This window comes from Girardinichthys multiradiatus, chromosome 6, assembly GCF_021462225.1.
Source record: "Girardinichthys multiradiatus isolate DD_20200921_A chromosome 6, DD_fGirMul_XY1, whole genome shotgun sequence".
Lineage (NCBI taxonomy): Eukaryota > Metazoa > Chordata > Actinopteri > Cyprinodontiformes > Goodeidae > Girardinichthys > Girardinichthys multiradiatus.
Genome location: NC_061799.1, coordinates 30578920 through 30598861, shown reverse-complemented (window position 1 = coordinate 30598861; position 19942 = coordinate 30578920). Strand labels below are relative to the sequence as shown.

Genomic DNA, 19942 nt, shown 5'->3' with positions numbered 1-19942 from the left:
TAAGTCACAAAGCATTTGTGTTATTTTTAATGATAATTTTCTGTTGCAGGTTAAGAATGTGGTTAGGGAGAGAAAGACAGCAATCTCATGCAATAATGAATTATTGCGATCACTAAAGGACATAATTACATTACTTGTTATTTTTGAATCCTAAAATCGTACTTGATCTGCTCACAGCAGCCCTGTTGATCCTTTTTAGAGCCAGCAGTTGTTCTCTGGGTCAAGCACAAGTGGGACAAGGATTTTCCACCTCTTTGGGTTTTAGTTTGAAAAGAGCAAGCCTGTGGGGCTTTTGGTGGTCACTTAAAATGTTCATCAACAATATTCTTGTTGTTCCCTTGTTTGTTGGAGTACACATAGCTTTTTCTAAGGTATGCAATAAGCAGGCCAATCTGGGTATGTCCGAACTTTGCAGTGAAATGTCCATAGCTGGGTCATTATCGTAACCAAAATATCAAAGCTAAACTTGTTTAACATGTTACTTCAAAAACAGAGCTTCTGTTAATAACAAAACAAATAAGGTAAAAGCCCTGGCACATTGTACCAGTAACAACTCCATGCCTGGCATTTTATAATAAATATTTTGTAACCGATCCAGAGTTCTTCCTAACAATGACGGCACCAGAAGACGGTCATTGACAGCTGTGTACTTCGCCTGGGATCCAACATAATCTCCAACTATACAGTTTAACAACTGCCACCAACTGTAAGAGCAACTTATGCAATAATAATAAAAAACTACAACAACAAGAGAACATACATACTCACAAAGCAATGCATGACAGTACATTTATTGAATTTGGTTAAATTGAGATACAATATTTAAATAAAGGCCAATGGTGGTGTAGTGGGCTAAGTCTGTGTCTTTGATACAAGGAACCTGGGTTCTAATCCTAGATGCATCAAGAGGGGCAACCAGCTTAAAAACTCTGCCAAGTCTGTGTACAAGTTGTAATGACTAGCTCTGAAGAAGTTATTATAGTTTTAACACTTCTCAATAATTGTTTTGTACTTGTTTTCTTTCCGAGCCCCTTTGAATGCTAACCAAGGCATGCTGATGATATCTATTGCTGATATGTTTGTCACCAGGGTTCATAGACTTCATCGTGGTGCCCACCTTTACTGTGCTGACTGACATGATGGAGCGTATAGTCACTCCGCTCATTGACGAAGCTTCCCACTCTGGTCTTTCCAGCTTTAGACGTTCAAGGTAAGCGAACAAACGGAGGCTTTTGGGGGAAGAAATGTTATTTAAATGCTTTTTGGTAGCACATCAATGCAAGGAGTTGGGTATAAATGTGAATAGATTTTAATCTACCAGGCTATTTAGTCAAGGATAAAAAATTTTCTTCTTTTCGAGCCTTCACCTCTCAAACCTTTCTGAGCAACTGCTCGCTAAATTGCATGACTGAATCACTACAACTCCTCGGCAACAACAGCATGTCTAATGGAAGTATTGAAAACAGCAGATGAGTCTCCCATGAGTAATCCATTTCTTTGCATGGAAATATCTCCACCTTTCATCTTGTGGAGCCACACACCTTGAAATTGGCATTTTAGAGACGCTAGTCAAGCTATGCTCATCATCCATGATCATGAGCCTTCAAGCTGGACTGGCTTACACATTTGCCCGTGGAGATAGGAAATGAAGTGATTTTCTCTTCACTGGTTTAATTTGTTGGCTGAGTACTTTTTGTCCATCCTCATCATACATCAGTTACATGTAAAGGGGACACATAAGTTAGGCATTGTTCTTCTACTATTGTGTTTTTAACAAGTAAGCTGCTCTGAAAAGGATTGTCTAAAAGAACTTTCCATCTTGGAAAGCACTTTTACTGGCTAATAAACCAGTTCTTTAACTGTGTAGCTCTGCAACCATGTCTGTAACAGGACATCAATATCAGCTTTGCCCTTCTCTTCCACAACAATCATTACCATTACTTAGTGATGCTCCAATTGAAACTGAGTGTAAAACACAGATAGTATAGCTATACTCGTAGACACCTGGGTGCTTATAGCCTTCCTTATACAGTTTATTGACAGCATTTACTTCTGCCTCAGTAGTTCTAAGCTATATCTGCTCTATCAGTGTTCCTTTGTTTATCATTTCTTTTTTTTTTTATAAAGCGCAAATAACATTAGCTTTCCTATAAAGATTCCAGGGGTAAAGCCCTGGGGTATACACATCTTGGACAGCAATACTGCTTTCTTCAGCATTCAGTGACCAGAGGTTGTCACTTACAGATTTGAAAACTCAGACACATTTTCTTGTTGCAAGATGATGATTATTTATTCAATTCTGATAAATCTCGGTGAGGATCATTGAATTCACAATAACCAACTAACCCAAAGTCATATTTTTGGACTATCGGAGGATGCCAGAGTACCTGGAGAGAACCTACACATGCACAGGGAGAACATGCAAACTCCATGCAGAAAAGACCCCAGGCCAAGATTCACACCCAGGGCATTCTAGCTGCAAGACAGTAGTGCTACCAACTGCTCCACCATGCAGCCTTATCAAAAAAACTAACAATTTTGAAAAGTTTACACATTGAAAATAGATACATGAAAATATATATGAAACTGTAATTGCCCCTTAAGATTTCTTCTGTTTTGCTATTTATCACACCCTCAATGTTTCAGATTATCAAACACATTTTAATACCAGATCAGCAGCAGAAATAAAAAAGTGGAAATAAAAAAGGAAAAAGTTTTCCAAAATAATCTGGCCTTATGTGGGAAAGTAATTATCCCCTGAACCTTGTTGCATCATGAACACTGACTTCAACTGAGGCAGGTGAGGCCTGGAGTGCATTACATGTTGTTCAAGGTTATTTTATGACCTCTTGGATAGGCCATTGTTGCAATTTTGGACTAATTTTGGTAGGCCAGCTAAGGTAAGGTCCACCACTTTTGCCTTTCACAATGGTTTGCTTGAGCCCAAAAGCCTTAAAAAATACTTTAAAACTTTTTCTAGACTGATAAAGGGTCAGTGACTTGTTCCTCATCTGTTCTTGAGCTTTTTTAGATCAGAGCATGATGCATTCCCCTTTGAGATCTTTTGCCCATTTCATATTGTCAGACAGGTTCTATTTAAGTGGCTTCATTATTCTACAGCTCTGCCAGTAGTCAGGCCTGAGTGAATTAATCTTTCAAAAAACTTCGAATCATCATTAATTTATGGGTTATCAATAAGGGCAATTATATTTTCATGTTGGGCCAGGTATGTTTGGGTAGCAATTTCAACTTTATTTAAATATTAATTGAAAACTTCTTTTAGTATTTACTAAGGCTATCTTTGTCTGACATAAATTTCTGATCTGAAAGACAAGGTGAAAGAAAAAGGCCAGAAACAGAAGAAATCTATAAAAGGGCAAATACTATTTCACATCACTATATAATTAATATATGGCAACAATATATAAAGTTAATTTATACAGCTTTAGATAGATGTAGATATACAGATTTATCATATATGCACATATAAAATCCTCACCACTAATAATTAATGTAAGTATTAAACATATACCTTCCTACAATTTACTGTCCATATGGTATCATCCTTTTAAAACCACATACATGTTTAGCATATGGCAATTTTACATATATGAATATAAAACTTTTCAGTATGAGGAGATGTGGTGTAGGATGTTGTAAATATAGAAATGTCTTTACTTTACTTTTTATGTATTATATTTTCCATCTGAGTTATAACAAAAAAATAGCAAATGGTATTTTGAGTTTACCTCATCGCCTACTAGAGACTTAAACTGAGAATGGTTTTCTATTTTGAGTAGTGCAACATGCGAGTCAAACTAACAATGCATCAGTACAGTTGCTCATAAACATCTCTTAGGGCCTTAGGGGTTGGGTTGGGGGGGACTCTTCTGTCAGCAAGCAGTGGGGCCTCGCACACTGCAGTCACAACCCCAATTTAAATGCACTTTAGACATACAAATCTGCATTTATAGCAACATTTAAAATGACCACAGACACACATGCAAACACTGTGGTGGTGACAGGCTGGATGTTGAGGGGCACAGCGTGGTCTTGTTTTGTTACTGCCCCTGCATCTGTGCTGGTTCGGCGGCAGATTGTAAATGTGGGGGTGGCCTGGGGGTCTCTGGCAGCGTCATGGGAGGGGTCTCCAATCCTTGGAGTGGTGTTGTTTGTACGGGTGTTATGGCCATGTCCTGGAGTGGTGAGCTCATATTGCGTGGCCTCTTGCTCTTGAATGTGTTAGGTCAGCTGTGGGCCTCTGGGACTACGCTGTGCTTTAGTTGGCATCCCTCCCTCTTAACCTCCCATCTCAACAGGTGGGATGGTAATGTGCCCTCCCTATGCTAAAGGGAGGGCTGATGCAGCAGGCTATTGCCTGCCCGGCAGGTTGGTGGCTCTGGTGGGGTCTCTCCTGGTTGGTGGTGAGTGGTCTTGCTGCCAGGGACCCTGGGCTATCAGGGAGTCTGGATCCTGGGCTTAGCCTGTGCGGCCGGAGATGGCGGTGCAGCTGGGTCGGGGGGCTTTCTGCCCCACGTCTCACTCTGTGCGTCTTTGGCCAGGGGGCTGCTGCTGCTGTGCTTCTCTGAAAACCTACCTCTGTGTGGGGCGAACGGCTACCCTAAGGGAATGCCTTGTTTCTGTCTCCCTGGTGCTGCTGCGGCCTTCCAGAGCCAAGTCTATCTGTCCTTTGATGCTCTTGAGTCCTGGGTGTTGCAGGTTTTCTACCATTCTTGCCACTCCAACAACTGTGCACCTCCAGGTGATGAACTCGTTCACATACACCCACCCACCCACGCACACACACACATGCACCATCACACAAATATTACAAATGGTTAAATGTCACAGAAACACAGGTTGTTATTACAGCAATGTGGCCTGCCTACTTTTGATGCTGGATGCAGTTTTGATTTAATGCAGTCAATTAAGCAATTACAATTCTGTCTTGAGATCATTTTTGTAGAGCAAAACTGCTGTGGCACATTAGGACATTGGCTTCTTTATGGTATGCCTCAAACAGGACACATAAAAAAAAAAAACAAGTGGCTCATAAACCTTTTACCACTCCTATGCGCTTTATTTTTTTTTCATTTATTTTCTTTCATATAGTGGCTGCACAATATTTGTAAAACTAACAATAACAACATCAACATGTGTTTAATTTTGTAATGTGTACTAATACGAAGAGAAAATAGGAAATATCAAAAGATAATGAACTAGGAGCATGATGATGTTAGTATACAGTCCAGATCACTGCCATGTCAAAAAGGCCTCTCCACAGAAATACTATGGCTGTAGACTTTTTGTCTTCTTGAAGTTATAATGTGCTTCTTTTATATATTGATTTCTTTTTCAGTCTGAACAGTATTAGCTCAGATGAAACCAAGAGGCACAGTGTGAAGAGCATGGGCTCTGACAGCGGATCATCTGGCCAAAGCTCTCTTCTGACAGTGGACATTAAAAACTTCAAGTCCTTGTGGAATGAGGAGGTTTATCAAAACAGGGAAAGATGGAAAGCCCAGGCTACTAAAGGTACAGTTAAACCTTTAAAAATCACCATATGCAGCAAAACATGTATGTCTATAAAGATTTGCAGCATTTATGATGTGAAAGTTAGAATATAAAGATGAACATCTTTTAGCTTGGTCAAGGTGGTGTTTCATATCAGTTTTATTCAGGCCATTGTTTCTCTCTTTGTGTTATTCTTGTGCAACAGCCCGTGTAAACAAACTAAGTTGACAGATGTTCAAGTGACTGTTATAGACCTCTTGGCAGATGGATATTCCTTTAACATGTTTATTGGCACTAAGTACAAAGCAAAAATGTTGTGAATAATGATTGAAAGTAATTAATCAGCAAAACAGAAATCTAAATGATTTCTGAAGTCTCACTAAAGCTGATAAACGAGCTGAGAAGGGAAGGTTTGCTAATTTAATTATTATATAGGTTCTGAGCCATGTAGGTCATGGTACTCTTAAGTGTGTGATTTGGAGGAACTGGACTTCTTGGGTGTTGAAAACATTGCACCTCTCATCCACAAAGCTTTCTCTGCTGGTGAAATGTAATCATGGTCCAAAAGAGGCCCAGTTCTGAACAGTAACATTTTCTTCAAAACAAGTTTTGGCTGCCCTCAAGTGGTCAAAAGTGTAAAAGCTGGTGTTAGCTTCAGCAGAATTCAAAGGATCTTACCTTGTATGGAGTCTTAATTGGAACAAACCAAGTGTTGAACTTCTTTCAACTTTACTTACCCAAAAAGGTTAATTATTAATGGATGGATGTAAATAAAGACACAACCTTGCTAAATATGACTAAATGTGACTCTAGAAGCAGAAGAGAGAGCTAAAAAGGAAGCGGAAGAGCGAGCTCAGCAGGTGGAGGCTATGGAACCCCAGGAGGTCCAGACAGAGTCTGGATACCCTGAACAGAAGGAGAACAAATTAGACAGCAAGGTGCCAGAGTCAGCAGAGGTCAGCAGATCAACAGATGGAAACACAGAGGAACCAAAGCAGGCAACGCCCCCTGGGAGCACCACACACCAGAGTCCCCTGCTCCAGAACGGTACCTCATCTGAACTTTCTAATCCCAATGCTGACAAAACTTTATTCGTCTGAATTTGCAGGACATTCAATCAGTAATTGTGATTTGACATACAAACTAATCTTGTGTTATAAACATGCACTGATCACAGATTTTATGGTGGTTTTCCAATTTACAGATTTTGTTAAGCTTTTACTTGCCAATTTCTTTTAAAGAACCGCAATAAACAGCATTTGAAATTTACTTTTCTAACATTGGCGGCCATTAATTATTTATATTAAAAACTTTGGCAACATCTCACTGAATGTGTAAGAGAGAACAGTCACTGTAAGACAGTGTTTTAAAATTGTAAAACAAAGATGCAATCATTTGCATTTGAAATTGTAAACTGTCTTAAGCATCTTCTACTATATTAAACATTTTGCGTGATAGGCTATATATTGTTTTATAAAAACTATAGAGGCTTTTATTACCTCCAGACTCTTCTACATCGCCTGCAGCCGGTCCAGAACACTGCTGCCAGTCTTCTCACAATTAACAAGCGACTTGACTTGAGCACATTACCCCATATTGTCCTCCCTGCACTTGTTGCCTGTACGTTTTAGGATTTATTTTAAGATTTTAATTTTGATTTTTAAGGTTAACAGTCAGGCATACAAGTCTAGTCTAACAGAGCTTTTACACAAGTACATTGCCAGAAAACATTTGAAGTCAGAACTCTTGTTGATTTTAGATGTTCCTAAGGACTCCTTATGGGACCTAAGAAAACAGAAACCTGTGCCATCAATTAAAACCGAATTCATTTGCTTTTTTTCATTGTATTAAAAATTCAGTTTAACTTCTTCCACTTTCAATTCTATAATTACATTTTAATTCCAAAATTAAGTTTTTTGTGTCACACTTCGGGGTCCTTGAGAAAAGGCACAGAGTAATCAAACACAAATTCACCGGTTTACGTTTCACCTCAGGTTAAACTTTTGAGCTGGAGCATGGCAGATTTCAACAACTAAGTCAAACGACCATCTATAAGAAGCGTCGTGTAAACAAGTGATGGTCTAACTGTAATAATTATGCTACCTGTGGCTATTAGATAAACACGACAAATTAGCATAGTGTGTTGCCGGTGTTACGTCAGTCTGCGTTTCCCCTGCCCTTACCTCAGTGTAACTTATGTTGCCTAGCAACGGTGACAGCTTAAAGCATGGAGACGTGAAGCTGAACAAATCAAGCCCGAAGGTTAATCCCGCTGTCTCCACAGTAAATAACTCCACATGGGTTTTATTTACCCATTTACATATTCCTGATGACTTATAATACTATTTTGTTTAAAATGTTTTGTTTTCTTTAAATTTTATTCTTGTTCATTAATCAGCCACTTAAAATGTTCAAAATAATTTTTGTGTTTATAGATATAATAATATAAGACTGTAAATAAAATAAATTGATGACAAATACCATTTGTTTAATTTATTTGTAAGGCTTTTAATAACTTAAACACTAACTAATATTATTTTTAGGGACAAAGAATAAAACCCTCTTTTTTGTAGAGTATAATAGTTTTTACTGTTTTTAGCTGTTCTTTTCTCTTTCTACTTGTTTTATTGGAGGTGTTTATATTTTATTGGTCATTTTTTATATTTTTATAGACCTGTATAGAACTTAGGTCACTTTGGGTGTGGAAAGTGCTCTATAAACGGTTAATTGATTGATTGATTGATTGATTGATTGATTGATATAAACACTATTTAGAAAATAGTTTCCTTTTAACAAGTCTCTTACATCTTATTTTTAAGCATCTCAGTGATACTAAAAGTAGCTTTGCTTCTATTTTCCAGCTGTAACAACTTCCACACCAAAGAGTTATGTGTTGTGGTGCATTCACTGATTAGTAAAAAAAAATTTTATTTTTGAGTTTCCAACAGGCCAGTTACCACTCAGGGCTAATAAGGGCTAAAAATTGCCTGGTCACCAACTGATGTTTGGTGCATTACTTCTGTGCTATTATCTGAGTATTACAGCTAAACTGAACTTTGTTATGTTTCACACAAACAAACTTTAATATCAATAAGCTGACTTATTACAGCTTTAATTTTTTCTAAATTAACTCTGATTGCTTAAAAATCAAACAAAATAATCCTAAATGAATCTTATTACAGAAAATAAAACAAGACCGACCAATGTAAGGCTACAGTGAATTTTATTAGCAGTCTTTTTCCCAATGCTATCATTTTCATATTTTTTCTGATGATATACATATTGTGTAACAATTTATTTATTATTTCTGGAGTGTAAAGTTAAACAATTAAAACCAGTTGTAGCTTGCAAATTACCCTTGGATTCCACACAATTGTTCTTTAAATTCATAATTTTTTCTTCATCAGACATCTCAAAAATAATTTGTGGGTCTAAACGTTGATGTATCTAATTCCGTGTTTGTGTTTACTGCATTTTAAATCTGTCTGTAAGTTTAAGAAATATACATGTATTTTTGTTTTTAGGAGAGTTGTCAGAGGGGGCTGAATCTCCAGATGGTGAAGAAAACAAGAACAAAGGAATGAGTGGTGGGTTTAAAATTACAACTATAAATTATTGACAGAAAGCCAAAGTCACTGTCATAAAGATTCATTAACATTCATTAAAAAAAAAAACAGATGTTTATGTGCTGATATATGCCTGTAGGTATGAATCAGAAACCAAATAAATGTCTAGACTTAAACATATTGTAGGGAGATGTTGCAGTGATTGATATCCAAATTTAAATTCCTAAATTTTGTGTCATGTTGCCCCCAAACAGAGGCAGTGATGGAATAACAGAGCAGAGGAGCATCATGGCAACACTGATTCTGACCTGCTACTGTTTAAATGTGTGGCAGATGGTCAGCTGCTGGACTCTGCTGCCCACTACAGACGACTGAAAAACTGACACCCTTGCTTCCTTTTGTGTTTATTACATCCCTCCATTTTAATTGCTTTTATCACACTAATCATGTTTTCACCATTTAGAAACAGTTAGGTGCATTATTCCTTTTTTCCTGATTACTTTTATAAAAATTTAAGAAGTTTATTTACCTTAAACTGAAACCAGTGAGAATAACACCTTGGGCAAACTTGTTTATTTTATTGTTAGTTCAGCATTTTTTATTTTCCCATGTATTTTATTTTTTTGTAACTCAACCCCTGTAACTGTTTTAAAAGTCCCACCTCCACATTCTGCATACATCTATATTAGATTTATTATTGGGAGATGGGAGTTGCGAGACTTGTTCTGTCTTTCTAACACATATGCAGATCAGATGCATATCTAGAGGGACTTTAACAATGCCTATACTGCATGTACATTATACTGTATGTCTGTACAGTAAACTGAGGTTAAGGCTTCAGTCTTCACCACTACTGTTTTACTACCAAGTACTCCTTAAACAATCCTAGTCTGACTTAGAAAACTATTTTCCTTTGAGTGCTCCTTATGTTTGCTAAAGCCACAAGAAGACTATTTTGCGTGTGTTTGCTTTCTTATTGTTTTCCTTAAACTTTGTGCAATCTGAATGCATTTGTATTACTTGCAGCCAGGTACAAATAGTTTTTGTTTTTCTCTGTACATATATTTAATGTTAATTACTGGTTGCATATGAATCGTAAGTCCATCTGCTGTCCAGTGAAGGAATTATTTTTAGATATAATGTAAGATAAATGTAGTGAAAAAAGTCCAAAAATTAGAAAGCAGCTTTTTGCAATTTCAACATATCACACGCGCAAATGCATTTGAGTTTTTTGTAAATACAATTATTTTTGTTTATCTTTTTGGAAATATATTTGTTTTGCATTAATGTCATGTACAATTTATGCACTACATGTGTCTAATATTGTCACATTGTGTGTTTACTCGATGCCTTCTGATGTGTTTTGAAGCTGTAGCAAGAGCTCAACATCGTTGCTAAATGTGTCAATGTTAATTTTTTGCTTTTATTTAGCAGTGCAGTTTTGTCACAGCAGCTTCCCATTCTTGGTCGCTGGTGTAACGTTTAATCAGCGTGTTTACAGTGTGCCCGTACGCCACTTAGCCCACCAAAACTTCCACGCTTCTGTGACGCATCTGAGGCTGCGAATCCAAAGCGTATCTGCTTGTTTTTGCCAGGAATTTAAGACTTGCTTTGTTGTATGTAAAATATGTAATTATTGCGCACTTTGTATATGCACCATATTGGACACGTGGGTCAGTTTTCACTTTAAACAGTGCCTAGCAAAAGTATTTATACTTTATATAAGGTTTTCATATTTCGTTATGTTGCAACCACAAACTTCAATTTATTTTATCTGGATTTTCTGTGGTAGACCGAAACAAAGTAATGCAAAACTGTGAAGAGAAAGGAAAATGTCAGTCAGTCATCTTCTATACTGCTTCTTCCAGCAGCCTATTGGCAGGGTACACCCTGGACAGGTCACCAGTCCATCCCAGGGCAACACACAAACAACCATGCACACACTAATTCACACACCTAAGGAGAACCCACACATGCACTGGGAGAACATGCAAACTCCATGCAGAAGGACCCCCGGCTGGGAGTCAATCCCAGGACCTTCTTGCTGCAAGGCAACAGTGCTACCAACTGCGCCACCATGCAGCCAATGTTTTCTTCTAAATTATTATTACACCTGCAACTCTTTTAGACCTCTACCAGCTGACTTATTGTATGGAGAGCATTTGCCTCATATTTAGCTCCATCTGTCTTCCCATCATTCCTGGTTAGCTTCCCTATGTCAGGATCTGTCTGTCAGGTTTTGGGCTTTGGTTCTTTGTTAGTTTCCCTGCACCTCCCTGTCTGTGTTCTTCAAGTTACTGTTCATGATTTATTCTTGTGTTTCGACTACTTTCTGGTTTCCTGTGTTATTTTGAGTTATTATTTTCCTTATAGCTCTGATCCCTCCTTGTTAATGTTCTTTAGTTTGTCTCATTGTGTACTTGCTCTAGTTCATTTAGATTTTTTTTCTGTTACCTCCCTGTACTCATTGCTCATTTGTGGTAATTAGTCACTCTCCCTCAGTATTCTTAAGGCTCACTTCCACCAGCTGCTCCTGATTAGCCTCCTCAGTTCATTGGTCCATACTCCACTTACCTCAGTATTTAAACTCTCTGGTTTTCATTGTTTGCCACTGGTTCCTCCTGATATCTACCCTGTTCACAACCTGGAAACTTCCCTGTTTGCTACCCTGTTAGCTGCCTTCTCGATGTCTGGTGCCCTGCCTGTAAGCTACCTGCATTTTCATAATTAAAATCTTTTCTACTCACCATGCAGCTCTCAAGCTCTGGTCTGCACTTATGTCCAGGAAAATCCTCAATGTTCAAGACCATTATGCTGTTTTTGTTTTCACTAATGTTCTCTGAAAAACCACTCAGGTTTTTACAGGTCAGCTGGTTTCATACTGAAATGAAAATAAACACTGATGGACTCTATTTACTAATTGGGCAACTTCTGAAGGCAGTTTGTTGCACCAGATTCTATTTAGGGGTTTTATTGATTTTCTTTCCACTTCAAAATCATGTCCCGCTTTGTGTTTGTTTGCCACATTTTATTCTAATAAAATACATTGACGTTTGTGGTTATAACTCAACAAAATGTGTAAAAGTTCAAAACAATACCTTTGTAATGCACTGTACTCAGTACATTAATTTGAAGAAAAGAAAATATACATCTGGGCAGTATTTGCAGAGTGATAGATATTATTTTCCTTACACCTCACACTGTTGAGTTTTTTATGAAATTAACCACATGTACTTTGTATAGTTTATGTTTTAGATGATACCTGAGTATAATACACTGCAACATATAGTTATATGCAGACAGTTTAGAGAATTGAACATTTAAAAAATGTAAAAACATTAAAAAAAATTAGAGATTCTTTTTGTACCCACATTGTTGTATCACTCTCCATTTTTTAAATTCACAACCAGTTTATGAAGGATTATACTAGTTTCTCATGAACTGAAACCATATGCTAATTTCCCTCTAAAATATGCAGTCAGTGGTTAGCAAGCCAGCTGGCTGAATGTGTGCCTCTATCTGTACTTTCTACGTCTCAAGTATCACCTATAACACGTTCACTGATGTCGTTAAAACCTGCGCTGGTCCTGTGCAGCTCAACAACTAATTGAGTTCTGATAATTTTTCACACTAAAGATTCAGCTGACTATCTTGTTTTTAAATTTCATGTTGCAGAATGTAGTATTTTTAAAGGTAGATTTAGTGGTATATTTTGCTCACTTTCTTTTAGAGAAGTATATTTTTTAGCTATTCTGTGCAGCGTAGTGTCTGTGTTTTCAGGGTTTTTTTTCTACTGTTTGCTCCCTTTTATTGTTCCTTTTTTTTTTTACTATTGTCTCCCGCGTCAGTGTGTTATTCCTTGTTTTTCTTCTCCTGTGCTGAAGTCAGAAAAAAAATCTAATCTGTAAATGTAATGTGCAACAATCCTTAAATATTAGAATAAAACATAATTGTAATAGGCTGCCTGACACTTGGTAAAAGCAAAATATATTTTCTGGACCAAGAGACCAACACATGTACAGACTCTTTGCTCTAAATTCTTCTAGCTACTGTGATAGCCTATAACATACAGGTCCTTCTCAAAATATTAGCATATTGTGATAAAGTTAATTATTTTCCATAATGTAATGCTGAAAATTTAACATTCATATATTTTAGATTCATTGCACACTAACTGAAATATTTCAGGTCTTTTATTGTCTTAATACAGATGATTTTGGCATACAGCTCATGAAAACCCAAAATTCCTATCTCACAAAATTAGCATATTTCATCCGACCAATAAAAGAAAAGTATTTTTAATACAAAAAACGTCAACCTTCAAATAATCATGTACAGTTATGCACTCAATACTTGGTCGGGAATCCTTTGGCAGAAATGACTGCTTCAATGCGGCGTGGCATGGAGGCAATCAGCCTGTGGCACTGCTGAGGTCTTATGGAGGCCCAGGATGCTTCGATAGCGGCCTTTAGCTCATCCAGAGTGTTGGGTCTTGAGTCTCTCAACGTTCTCTTCACAATATCCCACAGATTCTCTATGGGGTTCAGGTCAGGAGAGTTGGCAGGCCAATTGAGCACAGTGATACATACCATGGTCAGTAATTTACCAGTGGTTTTGGCACTGTGAGCAGGTGTCAGGTCATGCTGAAAAATGAAATCTTCATCTCCATGAAGCTTTTCAGCAGATGGAAGCATGAAGTGCTCCAAAATCTCCTGATAGCTAGCTGCATTGACCCTGCCCTTGATAAAACACAGTGGACCAACACCAGCAGCTGACACGGCACCCCAGACCATCACTGACTGTGGGTACTTGACACTGGACTTCTGGCATTTTGGCATTTCCTTCTCCCCAGTCTTCCTCCAGACTCTGGCACCTTGATTTCCGAATGACATGCAGAATTTGCTTTCATCCGAAAAAAGTACTTTGGACCACTGAGCAACAGTCCAGTGCTGCTTCTCTGCCGTTGTTTCTGGTTCAAAAGTGGCTTGACCTGGGGAATGCGGCACCTGTAGCCCATTTCCTGCACACGCCTGTGCACGGTGGCTCTGGATGTTTCTACTCCAGACTCAGTCCACTGCTTCCGCAGGTCCCCCAAGGTCTGGAATCGGCCCTTCTCCACAATCTTCCTCAGGGTCCGGTCACCTCTTCTCGTTGTGCAGCGTTTTCTGCCACACTTTTTCCTTTCCACAGACTTCCCACTGAGGTGCCTTGATACAGCACTCTGGGAACAGCCTATTCGTTCAGAAATTTCTTTCTGTGTCTTACCCTCTTGCTTGAGGGTGTCAATAGTGGCCTTCTGGACAGCAGTCGGGTCGGCAGTCTTACCCATGATTGGGGTTTTGAGTGATGAACCAGGCTGGGAGTTTTAAAGGCCTCGGGAATCTTTTGCAGGTGTTTAGAGTTAACTCGTTGATTCAGATGATTAGGTTCATAGCTCGTTTAGAGACCCTTTTAATGATATGCTAATTTTGTGAGATAGGAATTTTGGGTTTTCATGAGTTGTATGTCAAAATCATCCGTATTAAGACAATAAAAGACCTGAAATATTTCAGTTAGTGTGCAATGAATCTAAAATATATGAATGTTAAATTTTCATCATGACATTATGGAAAATAATGAACTTTATCACAATATGCTAATATTTTGAGAAGGACCTGTATAAACATTCAACAGGACTTTATACGGATCACAATAGGAAACAGCTGTATTGCTAAATTCTAAATATGGTGTTTTGTTCTGGTTGCAATCAAACAGTCTGTTAAATGCTTTATTTCCCTGCTTTGTCTCTGTAACGACTGATCTCAGCTACCACTGATCTAATGGCTGAGAGTAGATGGATGTAAAGCTTGGGTGTGTGTGTGTGTGTGTGTGTGTGTGTGTGCTGCAAAAATACTTAACGTGCATTTCTGATCTCCTCACTGTGACCTGCTCTGTCGATGAGCGTGATTAGATGAGTGTTTGTGGGAGAAAGAGGATTAACCAAAAAGAGATGCAGTGTTAAGCTGGCCAAACAATTCATTTTAAATCCAGCAGTAATATGATTTAGAAAACCCAATTGGCCCATGATGTTGATCAGTTTTTGCTCATAAATTTGTAGCAACACAATAATCAGAACTAACGACCCTGGCTGCAATATTTCAAAAGTATTGAGGTTGATAAGTTATCCTAAAAGCTGGTAAATATTGTCCTCTGCCTCTCCGAGTGGACAGAATGACTGGGAGTGTGTATGTGGGTGAGTGCGTGTGTCTGCACATGCATGTGTGTGTCACTGTCCCATGCTGGCCAGGCGGCCGTGTGTGCCACCATGCTCTGTGACTGCACAGCTGTATCAATAAATCTGAACTCAAAGGGCTCAGATCATGTGTGCCTGTCTTCATTTCTGCACCACCACACAATGACACGCTTATGGGGACTAAAAATACCTTATGCGTCTCAAAATTAGTTATTTTAAGTTACCTTTATATTTCAACTCTATCAACAGAACAGATGCCCATGAGACTGAACATTTTTTTTCTATACTGTAGTCGCCTCTGACCTGGATACCGAGACTCATGTAATGTGAATTGGGACACTGCTAAACGTGATGTACCTGTTCTCAATAATGAGAATTTTATTGAAAAGTGATTGATTTTACTAACATGTAGAATCCAAATAGAATCGTTATAGACAGTGTGATATGTTTCAAGTTCTTATTTCTGTTACTTTCTTACAATGATCTCCAGAGGTTTCAGAGGAGTCCCCAGAACGGAGCCATTTTTTTAGGAATTGCTGCATTAGCACGACATGGCATGGAGAACATCAGCCTGTGGCCTTGCTAAGGTGTTCAGGAAGGCAAGGTTGCTTTAGAAGTGCACTTCAGCTAGTCTGTACTTTTGGGTCTGGTGTCTCTCAACTTCCTCTTCACAATAGGATTCTGTGTAAGGTATAGACCATCTGATTTTGCTAGCCAGTCCATCACAGTGATATCATCATTGGAGCAGGCATTGGTACTTTGGCAGTGGAGGTGGGAGCCAACTTCTCTAAAGTCTCCTGGTAGATGGGTACTCTGACTCTGGACTTGAGGATCACAGTGGACCATCAGCAGCAGATGGCAAGGCTCCTGAATCATCACTGAAAGTGTTAAATTAACCCTAGACCTTGGATTCTATGCCTCTGCACTATTCCTTCAGGCTCTGGGATATTAATCTCCAAATAAAATTGCTTTCATCTGAAAGATGGTATTTGTTCCACAGAACTACAGTCCTGTGCTTTTTTTCCCCTTAGTCTAGGTAAGACACTTGTGATGTTTTATCTATAGTTCAGGAGTGATAAAGAAATGCAACAGTTCATTTGCACTGCATCTGAAGTCCACACTTTGTGAGTCTCGACCAAAGCTTTCCCTGGACCTTGCTTCATAATCTTTTTCAGGCTGTCCTTTTCCCTGCTCCATGTGTTGTTTTCTAACACACTTTGTTTTTTAATTTAACTTATATTAATCTGCTTGGATACAGCATTCTGTGAACAGTTAGCTTCTTTAACAATGACCTTTTGTGGCTTATGACTCTTGTGGAGGGTCTCAAGAACTGTCTGCTGACAACTGTCAAGTCTCCAGTCTTCCCCATCAATGTCCAGGCCATAACTTAACATTTCTATATTAAATCTGTCTTGTCGGTTTTATGTACCATTCAGATTTTCTGAAAAAATATATATTTTTTTTCATTAGTTGCTACTAACAATCAGTATTAACAAGAATAAATGTTTGAAATATATCACTCTGTGTGTACAATATACAAAACTATATAATGTACACATTTCATTTTTGAACTGAAAAACCAAAATAACTTTTCAAAGATATTGCAATTTATTGCAATGCTCCTTTATCCTCCTTCAAAACTGTGGAAGTCAAATTGTATCCCTAATTTATTTTAGAATATTTACAAATTTGATTTTGTCTCCCCTTCTGGCAGAAAAAGCAGGCCTGAGGAAGCACAATGTTTTTCTTAAAAATCAAGGACTATGGATTATTTTATTCTTGAGGACACTTAAAGTAGGATAAATGGTCAACCTGTAAAACATAAACTGATCTCATCCAAATATCTAGCTATTTGCTGATAATAGAGCTTAAAAATAGAAAACATATTTGGGCAAAGGTAAAAACAAGTATCTATTAGTGCAAGGCAGTGAATTTCTGGCACTTAAAAAAGAATACAAAATCAACAAATTTCAGATCCTTGTACTTTATAAGTAGATCTCTGAAGATAAACAACATTAGATGTCTTCTAATTAATTAGTATTATTTTCTGAAAATGTAAAAACAAAAAGTCTTAAAAAAGTGGTTTCTTGTAATTCTATATATTTTCCAAAGCATCACTGCTAAATTCCCCCTGTTCCGCCATCTATTCTCCTACTATGTAGCAGGCGGGTTGTTACTAAATTTGCAACAACATGGTGTTAGTTCTCTGAAATGCATTCAGGCTGACATTCTGTCGATATATTATGTTGATTTAATTTCCTTGAAATAAGTGGATAGAAATAGTGGTAGTGTCCAATAACAGCAACCAAAAAAGCAAAATAAGCAAAAAAAAAAAAAACAAATACAGATTCTCAAAATCTGAGATGTATATGACATGTGTGCATAATTTATCAAAATAATAAATGTTTTGCTACTGCTTATTAGTTTTTGCAAATAAGAATTCATTGGTGAAATAAAAATTAAACAACCGATGAATACATAATACCTGCAGTCTGAAAAGTGACTGAAGACTGAAGCATCAGCTTATAAATGCCTATGTTTTCCATGGGGTGAAATAATCTAACGCAGTCGGATTTCTCTTGGCCGTTCTTCAAAACGGAAGACAAGGGAAAATGTCATTCATGTCAGAAACATGATGATCTTTATGAGTTATGTAATGCTATGAGAAAAGTGCTACTCCTTACTTGTCCATATATACAGTTAGAGCTCAAATTAAAAGCTTAAACAGGCGGAGCTGTGATGAACAAGGTCTGTGGTGGACACAAGTTTTCTCTGCCACCACTCATAATGAAAAGGAAAGTAAAACAAGTAAAAAGAATCTCTAAAACTCAGTATTGGAAAACTGCAACGCATTTTCCTCTGAGATTGTGCTACTGGAATAAAGTCTTTTAAAGTCTTATTTCCAAGGAGAACCAAGAAATGTACAGGGTGCTGTATATAACCAACTTTTAGTATAATTTGAAAGACTTTCATTGAAAGGTCCACTAGATGTCTCTGTTAGACCTTAAATCTCATTGAAACATCTGAAGTGTTAAAGCTATCAGCCTCAGAGGGCCTGTGGCAGTAAAAAAAAAGAAAACCAACGAACTTGATATATACCATGTCAATCCCCGAGACAGTCTACACCATATAACTCTTTATTCATTGTGCAGGCAACTCCACACACATTAGACACGGAGCGCTTATTTATCACCAGCAGCATGCATATTCATGGGCAGGTTGATGGAGCTCGTAGAAGGTTTTCCTATGACTTCTCAGCACAGCACTGAGTGCCGGAGCAGAAGGCGAATGTTAATTCAATTATACGGCAGCTGTTCCTCGGTGCCTATGGCCACTGTGTTTGCACTAGAACAGAAATCTTGTATTAGGTTCCTCGCCATAAAAGACCAGTGCCAGGGATATGAACAGGGACTGCCTGTTTCCAAAATCTATCAACAGTGTTTTAAAGAGATTTTAATGCTTATTTTCTGGCCTTAGTAAGGTATTTAGAGCTGCTGTATAGGAAGATTTGTCAGATTTCTTTGTTCTTTTGGCTCACTGATGATTTACAGAGCTGCTGGGTTTTTTGTCATTGCTCTATTAAATCTGCTCGGTAGTAAAATGTGTAAATGAGATTCTTTGCTGTATTAACTCCAGTCAAGGGTGGCTGGATATAAAATGCATCCTGTGGAGTCTCCTTCATCATTTTGTCAATCTTTCATTGACTTTGTATGTGTGTGTGTGTTATAGGTTATGTTTTTTTAACCTAAAAGGGACAACATATATGTTTAGATCCCCTGTTCAAACTATTTTTAACACGTTTCAAATAAAGTAAGGAGTAAGTACACTTAGCAACAGTAAACAAGGTCCTTACATGTGTGTGTATGGGTGTGAGGGTGTGTAGGTGTGTTCATGCTCCACCCAGCCTTGTGTCCCAGACTCGGGCCGAGCTCCAGTGCTGCTTTTTGGAGAATTAGTAGGAGAACATGAGGGGGAGGGTGTGGAGGCATTCACCAGCTTGTCCCCTCATTAACCGGCTCCTTGAGGCTCGCTACGTGTGATTTAATCAGACAGCCACTGGCGGGAAAAAAGCTGCACAGATCTTATCTGGACCTACTAATCAGCTTGCTTTTTCTTTCATCGAAATCAGAAATCAGCCACACCTGCAGAGAGATGCGCCCAACTGCTCATTAACAGAAGCAGTGTGGTACTACATGAACTAAAACTTGTACCTTGTCCAGTACACACCAGTTCAAATTGATTTCTGAAGGAATTTACAGCTCTGAAATTGAGAGGTCATCCGTTTCTCTGATTTCACTGTTTATAGTTATGCCGTGAGTACATTTTTGTTTTAGTCTGTAAATTCCTGAAAAAATTTCTCCCAGGTTCCAAATTCACATTTGCATAATGGTGAAAAATAACAAAAATTGTCAAAATAACACAAATGCTGTGTTTTGATACCTTAAATAATTAAAAAATATATATTATTTTGCAAGTTCTTTTAGCAAAAAACAGAGAAAAATGCACATAGCTATTCATTGTTTAAGAACAAGAGATAAGTATTTCTTTGTCTCAAATGATTTGTCTCAAAATATTTAGTTTAGTGCCATGTGTCATGTTGATTATTTATCACAGAGTATTATCTATTAAT

The 19942-nt window shown here is 37.9% G+C and overlaps 1 protein-coding gene across 6 annotated transcripts in view; it reads left to right on the top strand.

Annotated features, from left to right (window-relative positions):
- The window catches only part of pde1cb (phosphodiesterase 1C, calmodulin-dependent b), a 128330-nt gene extending 117967 nt beyond the window's left edge, over window positions 1–10363 (top strand). For all 6 annotated transcript variants that reach the window (XM_047368559.1, XM_047368558.1, XM_047368557.1 and 3 more), the window contains 5 exons: window positions 1090–1210; window positions 5360–5535; window positions 6328–6561; window positions 9039–9101; window positions 9335–10363. In XM_047368559.1, coding sequence (XP_047224515.1) covers window positions 1090–1210; window positions 5360–5535; window positions 6328–6561; window positions 9039–9101; window positions 9335–9351 — 611 coding nt within the window. In that variant the 3' untranslated portion in view covers window positions 9352–10363. The remainder of the gene's footprint in view (window positions 1–1089; window positions 1211–5359; window positions 5536–6327; window positions 6562–9038; window positions 9102–9334) is intronic.
- The last annotated feature ends 9579 nt before the right edge of the window (window positions 10364–19942 follow it).